This window comes from Alexandromys fortis, unplaced genomic scaffold (assembly GCF_014885135.2).
Source record: "Alexandromys fortis isolate MF-2015 unplaced genomic scaffold, M_Fortis_MF-2015_v1.1 scaffold_40, whole genome shotgun sequence".
Taxonomy (NCBI): Eukaryota; Metazoa; Chordata; class Mammalia; order Rodentia; family Cricetidae; genus Alexandromys; species Alexandromys fortis.
In genome coordinates, this window is record NW_026067966.1 from 8,827,060 (window position 1) to 8,843,854 (window position 16,795).

The 16,795-nt window shown below is 38.7% G+C and overlaps 1 protein-coding gene and 1 pseudogene across 6 annotated transcripts in view; both read right to left on the bottom strand.

Moving 5' to 3' along the window:
* Positions 1–1,554: 1,554 nt before the first annotated feature.
* LOC126508889 (uncharacterized) lies at positions 1,555–1,723 on the bottom strand (annotated as a pseudogene).
* An 839-nt stretch (positions 1,724–2,562) lies between these two features.
* Positions 2,563–16,795, bottom strand: part of Pikfyve (phosphoinositide kinase, FYVE-type zinc finger containing) — an 85,423-nt gene continuing 71,190 nt past the window's right edge. For all 6 annotated transcript variants that reach the window (XM_050154213.1, XM_050154207.1, XM_050154210.1 and 3 more), the window contains 10 exons: positions 16,330–16,413; positions 15,447–15,544; positions 12,795–12,959; positions 11,030–11,089; positions 10,303–10,479; positions 9,207–9,310; positions 8,400–8,528; positions 7,082–7,343; positions 6,623–6,697; positions 2,563–6,051 (listed from right to left, as the gene is read on the bottom strand). In XM_050154213.1, coding sequence (XP_050010170.1) covers positions 5,936–6,051; positions 6,623–6,697; positions 7,082–7,343; positions 8,400–8,528; positions 9,207–9,310; positions 10,303–10,479; positions 11,030–11,089; positions 12,795–12,959; positions 15,447–15,544; positions 16,330–16,413 — 1,270 coding nt within the window. In that variant the 3' untranslated portion in view covers positions 2,563–5,935. The remainder of the gene's footprint in view (positions 6,052–6,622; positions 6,698–7,081; positions 7,344–8,399; positions 8,529–9,206; positions 9,311–10,302; positions 10,480–11,029; positions 11,090–12,794; positions 12,960–15,446; positions 15,545–16,329; positions 16,414–16,795) is intronic.

Sequence of the window (16,795 nt, forward strand, 5' to 3'; positions counted from 1 at the left end):
TTCAGCAAGTCCGGTTTTATCCCATGCTTTTTCAGACCCAGGGCAGCTGGCCTTGGTGAGTTCCCGAACCCTGATTGCTCTTCAGGCTGAGGACGGAGGGGGACTTGATTGGGGGAGGGGGAGGGAAATGGGAGGCGGTGGTGGGGAGGAGGCAGAAATCTTTAATAAATAAATTAAAAATAAAAAAAGAAATGGCAGTAAGGAGAGGATGCTAAGGAGAGGAAGGCTAGACATGATGCTTTGGGACTCATTTTCAAAGAAGTAATGGTTGGGTCAAGGGGTTCTGATGTCATGGAAGAAAACGAAATTTAAAATGGGAAGAACTTTAGGAATTCAATTAATTAAAACTCTAATTGCATTTAAAAAATAAAAAAAAAAGTGGGTCTTCCCACTTCAAATCATTTAATTAAAAAAAAAAAAAAACTCTCAAAGGTGTGCTAGCTGCTCGGCTTTATATTGATTCCAGGTGTAGTCAAGTTGACAACTACGAATAGCTATCACAGGGTCAAACCACGTCTCCTACTCAGGGTATTTAGATGTTTGGAAGAGTTAGCATAATAATTCTGCAATTTCAAGTCCTTGACTGATTTTTCCTAGAGTTCTATTGCTTTGTCCTACAGTGCTGCCCTTGGGGGAGGGAGCGAGCAGGCTCGGGGTCAACAGCATGGGCTCTGGCAGACAAGCTGAATGCAGCAGGCTAGTTCGTTCAGGAAGGGGAAGCAGCAGCACTGGCACCAGGCCATCTGTCATGGCAGCTGGGGGCTGGTTCAGGTCCTCCTGTCTCATGGCTCAGCAGCTGTTGCTGGGGCCCCTTGGCAGACCTAGGTTGGCTCATTTGGGGGAAGTAAACGTACCACACGTTCAGATAGTCAGTTTAGTCTGGTTTAGGCCGGTTTAGGCCTGTTGACCCCCCCCCCCCCCCCCCCGAGTTCTTTTTAATGCACATAGTGAGGTGGTCAGAGAACCTGAAGGAATGGGTTCTCCCCTTCCACCATGGGGAATTCTGGGATGGAATTCAGGTCTCTAGGGTTGACAGCAAGTGCCATAGCACTGAGATGGCATACACTTGCATGTCAAGACACAAGAGGCCTTAAATGGCCTAAGGAGAATTTCTTCTACACTCTCTGCTGACCGGGAAAGGTTCCAACCAGCCCTCTTCAAGGAGCTGAGGTATTCTTGAGTCAGAAGTTCCTAATCCTTAGTCTAGTCTTCAAAAGTTGGCTGGGAAAGGGAGAATCCATTCACCTCAGCAATCTGGTCTGTGGGAGTCTACCCTTACTCCAGGAGATAATCACACACGTGCGCACAGAGGCAGGCCTGAGCAGACTCAGTGGGTCTGGAAAGAGAGAACATGAAACTGAGAAGATGTGGGGAGGGGATGGGGAAGGATTGAAGGGGAAAGAAAGAGGGGGAAGATTTGATCAAAGATTTCATTATATGAATGTATGAAATTCTAAAACAAAAAAAATAACACACTAGAAACAAAGAGAATGAGATTATAGATCTGATCTGCTATCCTTTGTCTCCCAGTGCATTAGCTCTGGTTATCCCCCAAATGGGGAATAACTGGTTGTCCTGATGATACCCATCACTGTGTGGAGCGAACATAGCAAGCTCCTACTCCATCTCCCAGTTCAAAAAATCCATTTAACATATTCTCTTGAATAGAGGTATCAGATATTAAACTGATCAGAACAGATACCACACTTGTGATGACATGGATGAACCCGGAGAAGTTTGTACGTAAGCCAGGACAGTCACAACATAACCCATACGCGGTGGCTTGAGTGGTCACTCTTACAGAGCAAATGGCATTGACCTGGGGTTGGGGGATAAGTGTGTTTCACACCAACGCTGAATTTTAACTTAAAATAGTTTTAGATGGTAAATTTTGTTCTACATTTCTTACTACAACATACAATTGCTAAGACAAAATTAAAGGCTCCTTAATTTTTTTCCTTAAGCACTGACCCAGGAATTTCCAAATTTCTAGCATAAAAGACTTCGGGTTACTGAAGACTAGAAGCTACTATGTCTCTTCCCTGTCATTTACTGTCTTAATCCCACAAGAGCAGGGTCAGGGCCTGAGCTGTCGTTCCTTTTCCCCACACAGCCTAGTCGCAGCCTTCTCAGGGGCACACTCTGTGCAAGCCTTTCTACCCCATCACTCTCAGCTTTGCCCTCCTGAACCCAGGCAAAAGTGGGCCTCGTGGCCTTGGGACCACAACTGTGGCAACACGGAGGTGAGTTCAGCATTAGTTGGAACAGTATTTACCTTCAAGTCCATGGCAGAATGTAATGAACGTGGAGTCCCACCCACCCCACAATTTGCAGATCCTGTACAGAAAAGGGCTTCCCTTCCTTGAATGCTCTAATCAAGAAAACGAAAAAACAGGAAGAATTGGAAGACCCATATGACCATGCCCATTATTGATCAAAACTGAATTCTCCTACTGGAAACAAAAGGGAAGAGAATAAACAGAAAGAACAAAAGCAACACAGGCAGGCAGAACTTCCTCTCACTTTCTTGGCTTCTTCAAACAGATCCAAAACTCAGAAGAGTATGTAAATTCCAGTTTATTGTAGGTCCTCTTTATTTACAGTACAAGTCTCTAAAAGGCTAGGGTTATCTTTAAATAATATGTCAATCATATAAAACAGTTGGAAACAAGGTTAGAGAAATATATACATTTCAATACATTAAGTACTTTTAATATTGAGTTTTTCATATTAAATTAGGAGGCTACTGTGATTTACAATGTTATTTCTTCTGGTTTAAAACCTGTTGAAAGACATTATGTACATCTTCCTTTATAAAACTGACAACGCAGCATTAACAAAACTGCTCATAATTATAATTTTCATTTTTTTCCTATAATACACTGCACCTATTACAAAAACAACCAAAAGGGGGGGGGGGGAGGGAAGGCATTGCACTAGATATTTTGAATACTGCATGTCACTTTGAGAGCATGAATGTCCTGGTCAGACTTCACCAGGCTCACTGGCAACGGTTTTCACACTGGAAACTCAGCTAACTTTCTACAGGCTAAGAACTCTCCTTGGCATTTCCAAGAAGCCCACTGCTGATGGTTAAAGGGCCAAAACAGCCAGCCACAGAGCTGTCACACGAGCCAATGCTGGTCTGAATGACCCTGTTATGTATACTGATGCTTAGATTTCTGTAGGACTTAAGCACCCATAAAGCACAAAGAAGACTACAAAGGGACTCACAACAGCTCACTTCTCCTTTCTTCCCTCGGGCAGAGAAAAAAAAAAAATTAAGCCTCTTCTAATTTTTTAACAAAATTTTATAATATCAAAAAGCTTCACATTTATAAATAAGTTTTTTATACAAAGCAACATGTTGACATAATTCTCTCATGTTACTATCAGTTACTTTGGAATTCATTTTATAGTCTGAGCATGAGATTTCTTCCTTATTCACAGCTTTTCAACATTAAAAATTCTTTGGGCCATGAAATGAAGTTCAGGAGGAAATCATTCATTCAATTGAAAGCATTTGAAATACTGCATAAACATACATATCCATGGCAGCGGCTCAATGCAAGCAGCCAGGAGTCACACACTTGTATCTCGCAAGACAAATCAATTCTGCAATTCCCCTTCATTAACACCAGCCAAACATTAATTTTAAAAGGACAAGTCAAGCTTTCAAAGCAACAGTCTTGCCTTAGAAAGTTTAGTTACCAAAATACCAGAGGCAACAATACTTTAAAAAGCAAAATTGCTTTTCAAGTCAGGGGCAAGAGAGGATGGACACACCGTTCTCCTGTCAGGGTTACTGCCCTCCCTGGAGCTCAGCTATGTGCACTGAACTGAAACCAACAAGAAAAACAGAAACAACCACACAGCAGGGAAAGGCATCAGTACAGTCCCAGAGGAAGTGGGGAGGACATACAGCCCTAACCAATCGGACAGAAAGAATGAACAGAGCTGGCATTTCAAACCAGACATGAAAGCCTTTGTTTCTGGATGCACAGAAGTAGCATACAACGCAATCTTCATGTCTGTACAACTCCTTTACTGACCTTTAACATCACAACTAGACTCTCCAGTGTTTGGTCCACCTTCACAAAGAGCAGATACAAGACTGAGAGGCTGAGGCTTAACGTCAGGCAGAGGTACGCCCTTATTCAACTTGCTATGAATTCAAAACTAAAGCTCTCAATAAACAAACAGCTAGCTACCACTTCACTCTCTACAGTAAACTTGTCAAACGTGTGCCTAGTTCAGGTGCAGACTATTCTATGTAGCACAATACATCCAGCCTCTTTTTTTTTCTCTGAATATTGAAGTGTTATTAGAGGAAGTTTGAAGAAATTGAATTACAACTTTATAAATGTCCAAATATCCTTGTCACATAAAAGCCAAGAGGAAATGTTCACATATTTTTTATTATTTTCTGGGGTGAAAGCATCTCATAGCTCGGGATTCCTAGTCACTTAGACAAGACTGCTGGTTAGTAACATGGTCCTTAAATAGGAATAACTTCACCTCTCAGCATTTCTCAGCAGCACTGGTCAGTGTGGTAAAAACTTAAAAGTGAGAATATCCACAGTGAAACCTTTTAACTTTATAGATCCCACTAAACTGCTAACAGTGTTGAAAGATACTTTACCACTATAAAACAAAACAATTATTCCTTCTCACTCAGTTTTTTAGATTGGGTCTAATCTATCTTTTACTATCAAAACATCCTTCATTATTAATTATTCAGTTTGGGATTCAGTGACTACAATTCATTTCCTGTTCATTCTGTTTCCCCAAAATTAGAGAAAAATCCAGACTATAAATGCACATGCAGGTTAAGTGCTGTCTGGCACATTACACAGAAGTTTTAAACAAGCTCCTTAAAGTGCTCTAAGAAAGCCTTTAAAGCTAATGGTTATAGGCTCTTACCACCCGCAAAAAGATAGATGATAAAGCCTCAAATACAATTAAAAACAAGGTGAACTGGAGAATACAGAGTATGACAGGATTCCCAGTTTAATCAAATTCCTAATAAAGCAAGCACCAATCTTGGCAATTAGTGCAGTAAATAAGAACTTTCCTAAATATTTCAGAAATTATAAGTACACACATAGGAAACATAAAATGAACTAAGCAAGTCTATAAGTCTCAAGGAAAAAGTGTCAAATGTGATGTCAAAGAGGCGCAGTCGACCAGACAAGCTACAATCTATTAGATAGTCACAATCTATTAGATAGATAGTCACGGTCTACCAGACAGTCACAGTCTATCAGACAGCTACAATCTATCAGATAGTCACAGTCTACCAGACAGTCACAATCTATTAGATAGATAGTCACAGTCTACCAGACAGTCACAATCTATTAGATAGATAGTCACAGTCTACCAGACAGTCACAATCTATTAGATAGATAGTCACAGTCTACCAGACAGTCACAATCTATTAGATAGATAGTCACAGTCTATCAGACAGTCACAGTTTACCAGACAGCTACAATCTATCAGAGAGTCACAGTCTAACAGACAGTCACAATCTATTAGATAGATAGTCACAGTCTACCAGACCGCTACAATCGATCAAAGAGTCAAGGTCTACCAGACAGAGCTTTATTCTTTAAGCAACTGAGTTAGTAAGCATGACAACTCAATTTCTTACCCTACACACGCATCTGCAATCACAGCCCCTGGAGAAGAACCTGTATCTAACTGTAGGTTTCCCGCTTTACAGGAGGCTAATTTCAAGTAGCAGAAGCAAAGTTCAATTCACGGGGCTCTTACCCTGCAGTTACCAGCAGTCTAAACAAAGTCTGTGGGCAATCACAGAACTGAAGGTCTTTGTGTTCAGTGACAGACGAGACAAAGAAATAAACATGTCATACGGCTGGGTCTCTTGCTCAGATCCATGTTCCTTCACAGTCTACTTCAAATCATCTGCAGAATTTCAGCAATTCAGATCCAACCCTGTCCAGTGGTCCGGCACCATTAGGAAATATTTGTCCATTGCTTCACAAAATCTAGTCCTATACAACTCTGGAGAGACCACAGTTGGCATTTTACCTAAGACAATGAAAGACAAAAAGAGGAATTAAAAAATTAAGTGTATGAGCATATAAAAAATAAATAAATCGGGCAACTGAATTAACAACCATGAACTGCTATATGCCAAAGCACTCAGGGTATCTGCTCTGATATCTGCCACAGATAGAGTCTTTCTCAGATATGAGTTCTTCTCCTCTTAAGAGAACAGATAACTAAACTCAGGAATGAACTAGAGAATCTAGAAGATACCAAGTATTAATTAAGGTCAATCCTTTATTCAGAGTCTCTAGCTTTTAAAAAACTTCTTACTTTGAAAAAAAAGTCATAAATCCAGTATTTCCCTACTTACATACATCTTCACATTAAAGTCATTTTAGAAAAATCAAAGATATCCACATTAAGTTTTTGTTTTACTTTGCATGTAGAAAGGGGGTCTTCCATACCCAAAGCTGGCCTTGAACTCAAGATGCTCATACCTTAGACTCCAAAGCACTGGAATTACACCACCATGCCTGGTAACCATGTTTCATAAGTATCCAAGGAATATGTGAGGACAGTTCAAATAGTAAACAAAGTAACATTTTCTCACCTTGTCCTCCTAAAATTCCTGTTGATTTCACAACCATCTCAAGCTTTTTGTCCCATGTAAATGTTCGAATATAATCTAGGGATGGAAAGAGGGCAACACGAGCAGAAGAGCTGTTGTGAGCGTAAGCCAGAACAGTAGCAATGCTGTTACAATTTCCACGGCACCACTGCTAGTGCTGTCCAAAGAGCTGTCCCCACATTACTCTGGTTAATTCGTACAGCATGACACAGAGCCTCCTTTTCAGGCGGTTGTCATTACCTTTTAATTTATAGATTTTTGGAAATGAAAAAACTGAATAGAACAGACTAGAATGAAAACTTGTTTGTTAACTTTGAAATTAGAAATGAAAGCTTCCTAAAGTATTCAGTGATTATGATACTAAGCCAGTTCAACAGGCTCTCTGAAATTTTACTCCAGTTTTAACCACAAGCTATAAATAGGGTACAATTATTGACTTACCTATGATTCCAACTACCAGCTCATTGCTAGTGTCATCTCGACCAACCAGCAAAGAATAGTCTATAATGAGGTGGCTTGAAAGGAAATGGGCGTCACTATGGATGGAGGTTCTCAGCACAGATTTGGAATGGGAACGAATATACAGAGGGTTGTCACGAACCATCTTTAGGAGGTTTTCGTCCAGCAGAACTACATCACAACTCTCTTTCCCAGTGTCAGTTTTTACATTTCGATTCCTAAGTGAACCTTTCAAATCAAAAACCTACCAAAACAAAAATGCTTTATTATTTATGTGCAAATTTGCTACTACAATTAATTAGTGCAATTAAAAGACAAAAGATTCCTTGTAGTTACTATCATAATATGCCCTTCTAAATTTTATTTCAAAATTTAACTTTATTATAACTATAACTAATTTAATTATATATTTAGCTATATAAATATAACTAATTTAATTTATAAGTATACAGTGATATAATTATGTAATACAAAAAGTACATGGTATATAATACATTAAATTCATGGTGACACAATTATATCATATAAAACAATATACTAGCACTCATTATTAAAACAGTTCAGAAATAATCTGTGAATTTAACCAATTTAAAATATATTAACAAGTTTCAGATCGTCCAATGGTATGAAAGAAGACTTAGGAAACTTTATACAATCACTTAAATTAAATATATTTAATTTAGACATTAAAACTCTATACAATCACTAAAGGCAAGGCACAAGTGGGAACATAAATTTCAGAATATCTGAACGATAGGAATGTCAAAGAACTGGATGACTAGAACCAGTCCATCCTAGAGTGTGTTCTACAGACCAGCGCTAGCCAGTCAGCCCTGGCTCATGAAGATGTTACAGCTAGTGGCAGAAGGTAAAGGCATTAGGCACCCAGTGTAGCTCAGTCTGTGTTCTCAAAGACATTCTCAGTGACATACTGTCTTCACACTAGACAGAGGTCAGGGAGCAGCATCTCAGAGCACTGTGAAGTCTAGACCAGGTGCCTAGTTAGCAGCAGCAGGAATGTCACTCTCACGACATCTAGACCAACATGAAGTCTAAAATCAGCCAAGTGACTGACAGGTGCTCAATCTTTGTAGGGCTCAGCTAATTCTATTCTAAAGTTAAGATGGTAGGAGGGCATCTGTCTTCTTAGTCCACCAGCTACCTGATTCTAAGATAGGAAATGTTAAATTTTAAAATGAGATATATACCAACTTTTCTTTCTTCCAAAAGTAAGTCAAATGTGCACTACTGACTAACGTAAGATGTCCTCATAGTCAAATGTGTCACACAATGTCCTCACCTGTGCCATCTTTCTCCCATAGAAAAGATTTTCCATGACAAGGAGATCTAACTTCTTCTCAGTGTTGTTTTGAGAGTTCTTATAACCAATTCTGTAAACTCCAAGAATTTTGGCCAAAGCAGTAGGCCTCTAGTCAAAAAGAGATCAAAATAAACTATTACCAAAATAAGATTATCTCTAAGTCATATAATATCTGGTTTGTCCATGTAATAGCCAAGAATGGTTTTCTACTAATATACCAGGAATAGGTACTTGAAATTCTTCAATGTCAGAAGTTGCATGCCAGTAACAATAGTAGATCCTTAAATTATACAACAGGATAGCTAGTCCTTCACAGCTGTTCAAATTCAAAAGCTTTATCATCACATGAACATTATTTACCCTAATAATCTGCAATACATTATTACTTGACAACAACCATAAAACCCTTCATAATTCCTTCATTAAATATTCACGGTCACTGATCAATGACAAGTGAGCAAACCCAAGCTACTGTTTTGCTATAAGAAAAGTACCTCCTCATTACTCAACAAAAATACTATGTCTTTAAATGGACACCTAATAGTCTCATATTTTACATTAACTTACATATGTATGTGGGTATGTACACACCAACCAAAAGCTAATTGTTTAAGGCTACAGGGTTCCTCAATGGCAGAGGTAGGGAAAACAGATATCTAAAGACTGCATTCCTACACATCACAGTAGAATAAAAGATTCCAGGCACGCCCTGCTCTTATCTTTCCACAGAGAAAGCTTTGTGAAGCCCAATGCACTGTAACTGCAAACAAGATTCAGGATTTCTACCTTTTGCTGGACAGCATTTGTGATGTAGTTGAAGTAGTGTGGCGCAAAGTCCAGGAAAGACTGAACTTCCAGACGAGGCATCTGCTTCAGAATGAATCTATCATCTACAGGAAGAAATCCACATTTATTCATCACAATACATATTGTCTGCTATAAAATGAAAGATAACACAAATCACTTGTTTATTTTCTGTTTCAAGGTTTTTTTAACCACACTCTGAAAATTTTGATCAGAGAGCAATTACCAAGTAATTAAAATATTCAGAGTCCTAATGATTATATGGACTAACACCCACTACTCAAATCTACCCTCAAATCTAAATTCATAGCATAAATTCATTTATTTACTTTTTATAACTCTCAAAGAATGCTTATTAACTCCACTGCTACTTCAATAACTCTTGAAAGTCATTAAAGTTTTTATGAAGTCACAAATGTCACTGTCTTCAATAATTTTGTGTTCGGTGGGTATTATGTTAGGTAAGCCTGTATAGGAAAGAACTTGGCCTTTGTATATTCTGGCCAAACATCTCTACTGTTCCTTTTCTATCTTCAGTTCCATGGCACCCAACTGAGTTCCCCCAGGCTGTTTGCTGTGGTCTGAATCTGAGATATCCCCCACCAGCCCCATGCTTTCAAGCTTGTTCAGTCTGCTGACCCTGCTAGGAAGGGGTGAGGCTTTAGGAGGCAGGCCCAGCTGGAAACAGAGAAAGACTTTTCCTTTACCCCAGCCTCACTTTCTGCCTCCTGTCTGTGATGATGTGAATAGCTAGCAGCCACCACATGCTCCCTCTGCCAACCACTCAGGAGCTGAACATGAACTGAAATAAATCTGCCCTCCCTTAAGCTGTGTCTGCCAGGCATCTGGAGTGTAGTTATAGACAATAACCAATGGAGTTTCCACATAGATCTGAAAACTCAGACCATGTCTCAGCCTATCTAGTCTTTGAAGATGTTATTACTCTTCTCAGGAACAGAAAGAACCTAGAGGACTTTGTTTGCCAACTGTGAATATATAATACCCACTTCAAGTGTGTCGTAAACCATCTCAAGGCAAAGAACAGCAAGTGTTTGCACTAGTGAGTAAACAGAATTACCTTCCGTGGCGTAGAATGCAGCTCCTGACTTGCCTCCCCGGGCCTGCCAGGGTGAGGAGTGAGAAAGGGAGCGGATAAAATCTTCCTCACTGCTCCCCAGAACCACCTCCCGCATCTTATGAAACTCTCCCGCGTAGTACAGCCGACAGTAAAACTTGGCATTTGCATCCGAAAATTCTACAGAGTTGAAAAGATTAAGAAGAAAAAAGGATATAAACAGAAAATTTCTTACCTCTCCAAGTACCAGAAATAATGAAATAAAAATCTGGCCAATCACAACTGTGTTGTGTCAAGCTTCATATATCGGAACACCATCTGACCATCAACTCTAAGTTCTGCTCTGCTTTTACACAGGGACTGTATTTTCTTCACTGCATTTCTAAAGCAGTTCTTAAACGTCAGCTCTTATGAGCATACAGTCATATGGCAGTGAGGACTGAAACCAGGGCCAAAACATGCTGGGCGAGCATGTCATCCCCACCCCAAATAAACACTAATGATGTCAAGCTCTGCGCCTCTCAACTACATAGTAAGAAAATATTTCAACTTTAGAAATTAAAGTATAATTTATTATAAATTACAATTTAAATAAAGAAAATAAATAATACAGATTTTATAAATTGAAAACTCATACCAATACCTAACATTCATTTAAAAGAAAATCAGTACATTTATCTAGAATGAAGTTACACATCTTAGTTAGACAAAATGTTAACTGCACACTTACGAAGTTCCACATGAGGATTTGTGAGTTGTTTTTTCTGTGTGTCTCCTCCATCTATCTCATCTAAAAGATTCAATATCATTTATAAAAGCAAAGCATTAGACTTCATTTTGTCCTTTTTCCAAATATAGCAACAAAAGTTAGCAGATTAATAATATAAATATCCTAATCAAATCACTATAAAATATGCATTAGACAGACAAATTATGTAAATGACTACAATAAAAATGTATGCTCTATCCTGGGATTTAAATATTTCAGATTGGATCACTTTTCTTACATATAAGTGATTTCTGTGACAGCAATACAGTAAACTCAAGCTTTTACACCAAGAATTCCCAAGGCTTTTCACCCCTGTTTACGAAAGATTTTTTTTCTAGGCTCATATGTGTGTGTGTGTGTGTGTGTGTGTGTGTGTGTGTGTGTGTACACATACTTCTTTGATATATTAAAGTCGTTTTCTCTTTTTGCATTAGACTCATCTTCCTGGCCAGATCCACTGTGTTTACTGTTAGTATTCAGCCTTCTGTAAGGCCTGACCTTGGGGTCCATGTCCTCAGCTGCAGCCACTATAGGCATCTCCTGTGCACATTTACCGCACTCCCATCTCACCCTCTCTCTCTGTCTCTGTCCCTCTGTTCTCTCTTCTCTTCTGCTACTACTGACCCCAGAAGCCGGTCTCCCCGTCCCCTGCCTCCTTTCCCATCCACTGTCCCCCAACAGAATATCCCTCCCTCCACCTGAGTTCTCTCTCACGCCACTTTTTTTTAAATTACAACATTTACTATAAATACGAAACACATCCTAAAGTCTAAAAGAACAAACCATCCCCTAAGTCTCACATTTCAGAACCATTTATTAGGCTTCATATCCCTTCATATCCCTCCAAGGAGCACAGTACAGACACCTACAGACCAGCAGTAACATACAGAATATTAAACATGTAAAAACAATTTATCAGTTGCTATGTTTTTGTTTTGTTTTTCTTAGTTTTGAAATAGGGTGACCTAAACTGGCCATGAACTTAAAATCCTCCTGCCTCAGCCTCCTGAGTGCTAGGATTATATAGGTGCTGTATACCACTAAGTCAATCTGCAGTTTTGAGTTTTTTTCTTTTTTATATACAATATATGTTGATCACATTCTTTCCCCTACCCCAACTCCTCCCTACCCACCTGACTTCAGCTCTCATGTTCTTGCCCTCTTTCTCAAAAAGAAAAAAAAAAAAGACATGAAAGTCAAAACAAAAATCTAAGAAGACAAAAAAATCCTAAGAGAAAATATGCACACATACAAAAACAAAACAAAGAGTCTGTAATCTGCTTTCTGTTGGCCAATTACTCCTGGGCATTGGGTCTGCCCTAGTATGTGGGTGATAAACCCAGAGACACTCCATTGGCAAGAACTGATTTTCCTTTCCCAGCAGGAATCAATGACTAACAGTTTGTTGGCTAGGAAATAAACAGCCATCTTACGGGACTGGGGAAGAAGAAAGCATGTGGAGGACATAATGGGTAATGAAAAGATGAATACATGTTATGAATTATGTTTACATGTATAATGCCACTGAGCCCTTAGAAGACTTTGCTTTTGCTTCTTTATAGGTATGGACACTAAAGCTTTCTGATTCTAGCACACAAAAAATAACATTGCAGACCTCTGAAGCCAAATGGACTCTTCAAGTATCATGCTGTTCCTGGTCTATTACACAAAACTGAAGAAAATAAATGAAGACTAAAAATAAGCCCATGCACCCCACTTAGCATACCTTGAGGCTCCCCGCCTTGGGTCTCCGTCCCCTCTCTGCCGGTCTGCCCCACCTGGTAGTAAGCACTGTCAGCCCCACGTAATGTCTCCCTCTTCTGAGAAGAGAGATCAGGGCTCCTCCCTGATGTTCCTCTGAAGAAGGACAACATTCCTGAAGCTTTTTTGGCTTAAAAATAAAAGGCAACACATTAACTTAGAGGTAGGTCACTAACGGTGGCAGTAATCAGGCATGAAGCTAATGGTCTGCGTTACGCAGATATTCTTGTTTACAGGTTTTAATTCCACATGCTGATGCGTTTGTAAGTCAGTGAGCACCCTCATCAGAAACAAGGCAAAAACATTTGGCTAGTTGAAAGTAAAATGCGAGAAATTCTCCAGAAAGCCAGACAAAACTCTTGGTTAAGCAATAGCAAGAATTATCACAACATTCTTAAAACACTGCAGTAAAAATCAACATGAAACAATTTCATAAGCTAAAAGAATTCAGAGCTAAAAGGTAACGTCTTTGTATCTTTGACACTCTGTATTGTTCTAATATTTATTTTCTTATTTTATGCATATGGCAATTTGCCTGCATACACGTACACCACGTTCATGAATTCCTGAAGAAGCCAGAATCCCCTAGAACTGGAGTAACAGAAGGTTGTTAGTCATGACGTGGATGCTGGAAATCAGACCCACGTTCTCTGGAAGAAACACCAGCGCTCAACCCGTGAGCCAGCTTTCAGTCCCTATGTTCTGTATTTTAACAGAGGAAAACATTTTGTGCACAGAATCTTTCAAAATAAATAAAGAAAGAAATAGGTATCGTACTTCACAGGGGGTTGGAAAGACAAGAGAGCAGCTAAGAGCATCATCCTGCTCTAGCAGAGGACCTAAGGTCTGTCCCCAGCGCCCACACCAGACAGCTCAAAACTGCCTGTAACTCCAGCTGGAGATCTGACACCTTCTTCTGACTCAGTGGGCACCTAAACCCAAAAGCACACCCCTACAAAGACACACACACATAATTAAATAAAATAGGTGCTGGAGAGAGGACTCAGCAGTTAACAGCACACATTGCTCTTCCAGGAGACCTGTATTTGGTCCTCAGCACCCATGTTAGGCAACTATGAGCTCCCTGTAACTCCAATTCTAGGGATCTGACATCCTCTTCTGTCCTCCAAGGAGACACACACAGCATACATAAGTAAACAGACATGTACATGAAAAAATAGTAGAAATAAAATATTTTTTCATTTTATTTTAATGTGCATTGGTATTTTGTTAGGTCCCCTATAAGTGGAGTACCACCGCTGCACACCGCCGTGCAGGTGCTAGGAGCTGAGCCTAGGTCATCTAGAAAAGTAACTATGAAAAGCAGGCAGGGCACTCAGCCATAAAGCCATTCCTCCAGCCGCAAAAAATAAAATCTTAAAAAAATTAGCATATATAAAATTTTTAAAAAGTATCCTAGAATGACAAGAATGTATACTTTTTTTTTTGTTTACAGTTTTTAATTTCATTCATCATATTAATATGTGTGATTCTAACAGTATCACTTACAAAATCTACAGAGTATCAATCATAAAAATGCTTAATACCCACTGGTGCATAAGGCTTTGCTAGCAGAAATGCAATTTTTGTGGGTATAAGCATGTGTAGAGACCCAAAAAACTGGATGGTGGTTCATATAAACACACCAGGGCACTGGAGCTCTGACTTCCTCAGTCTCTGTAGAGTCAGAGGTGGCTGGCTCTAAGCCTGGGTCCTGACAACCAAGTCTGAAGGGCACAGATGCACCCTAATAATAAAGGAGCACAGATACACCCTACACCACCCTTCTCTTTGCTTCAGCAAAAATTTGGAATATTGTTTTAATTTAAAGGAAATGAGAAAAATAAAAAATCCTCTCTTGTCATTGGGCAGATCAACACCAGCAACTGACTGCTGCTGGTGCCAGTCATTCGTAAGGCTTTGCAGTCACTTCAGCTTCCTGGTCCTACCAACCACAAAGCATCAGCAAACACTGAACATGAGCCACATCCAAGCCCCAGTTCTACTTCCGTCTAGTCCTGAGCAAGAGAATTAGTCTAAATCTTAGCTCCCTAAAAGCATGGATGCAGCAGACAATTCTTATGAGAGTATGGTAAAGCTTAAAGAAGACAATAGCAAAAAAGTTGTCAGTTCACCAATAATGACATAAAATTTAAAAGCGTGTACACTGTTATTGTTTCTTAGGGTGTATATTTTAGGTGGAACACTTAAGAAAGACAGATCCATCTTTTCACCAAGGGCTTCTACATGTTTTAAATTCAGTGAACTGAATCTGCATTTCTAGAAGACTCACAGAAGCAAAACATCTATAAAACAAGATTTTAAAAAAAAAAAAGTTTATTTTTCAAAGAACAACTCTTACCAGATGGCACTTCTTATCACTTTTGTTTTCCTCCACAAATCATAAATAGAACAATTATAGAAATGTCTGCATTTAGAGCTGGTAAGATGGTTTAGTGGTTCCGGTACTTGCTTCCAGGCCTGAGAACCTGAGCAAGTCTGCTGAGACCCACATAGTGGAAGGATCAGATTGACTCTGGTTTCCACACACACATAGACGCAATAATAGCAATAGTGATAACAATAATAATAAATGTAATAAAAACTTAAATCTTACTTGGTTGAGGTTCTGCTTCTATTGTACGGTTTGTCTGTCCTCCACTAATTTCAGGTAATCTAATGGGGCTGCTACTCTTTGGTCTGTTATCTAAAGCACTACCATGAAAACAAAGAAAAAAGTAGTTTGAAGATATTCAGTTAGAATAAAGCAAGCATCCTAATTCCTAAAATAAAGCCACCCACAATTCCAAAAATCTGATTCATAGTTTTGATAAAAACAAGTTATAAAAAATATTGAAATATTTACTAGGTTTAAAAAAAATACTAGAATGAGAAAAGTATACAGAAATGTACAAAACAATAGACTTTTATAAAATTTTCCCAAACACTGTTAGAACTATAATAAGTCAATTACAAAATTTCATCAATTTCATTTTTTTTACTTTAATTGCAAAGATAATTCAGACTAAATTTTATTAGGTCAGTAAAGCAGGAGAATTTATTTCAGTAAGGATAAGCCTATGGCAATTTCTGTCTAAAACACAGAACATGCTAAGTATTTATTTTCTAAATATTAGCTTTATTAGTACTATAGAACTTGACAAACACTTAAAATTATAAAGCCAAGCAGTAGCACAACTAACTTTACAGGTTACTGGTTTTTTTCTTTAATAAAACAGCTTCTTATTTTTATCATTAAAAAAATTGCAAATTTTAATCCACAGCACACAGGGACACATCATAACAATGTCAGTAACTGTGTCCTAAAGGCTGTGGAGACCTTACAAGACTTGAACTGTGCTGTCCAACAGCTAGCTGAAATGACTTATGTAATCCTAGGAGATTGTGTGCTAATGTATGCTGTCACAGAATAAAGTCCAAGGATACAGAAGATGATGACATAGCTCAATTTAGAGAGATTCTACTCAGTCATTATTCACCTATTTGCTGGAAGCCCTTCTTCAGCACTGCTCCACAGAGTTGCCTTGGACAATTCCTCTAAGGCATTTCGGTATTCTTTACAACTTGGGGCAGAAATAGGTTGAAAAGTGTTAAAACATTAAGCTCTTCTTTAACAATAAAACATAAGTTTTAAAATAAATTTTGTATTATAGAAGCATAATCATTGTAAATGTCCATAAAGATTTAACTCACCAGTTCATCAACTATATCCATTGTATAAGGGTTAGGATGTAACTTAGTGGGAGAGCTCTTGCTCTAAAGGCCCTGGATTTAATGGCCATCAACAACCCTCACACAACTCCCCCCAAAAAAGCCTACCTACAACTATCTAGATCAAATGAACAGATAAGTTAAAATAAGAAAGACTGAGACTTAGTACAACAGAGAGTAACGAATTTGAAAGTAATTTTCTATTTAAAGGATCTATTTTTTTTTTTTTTTTTT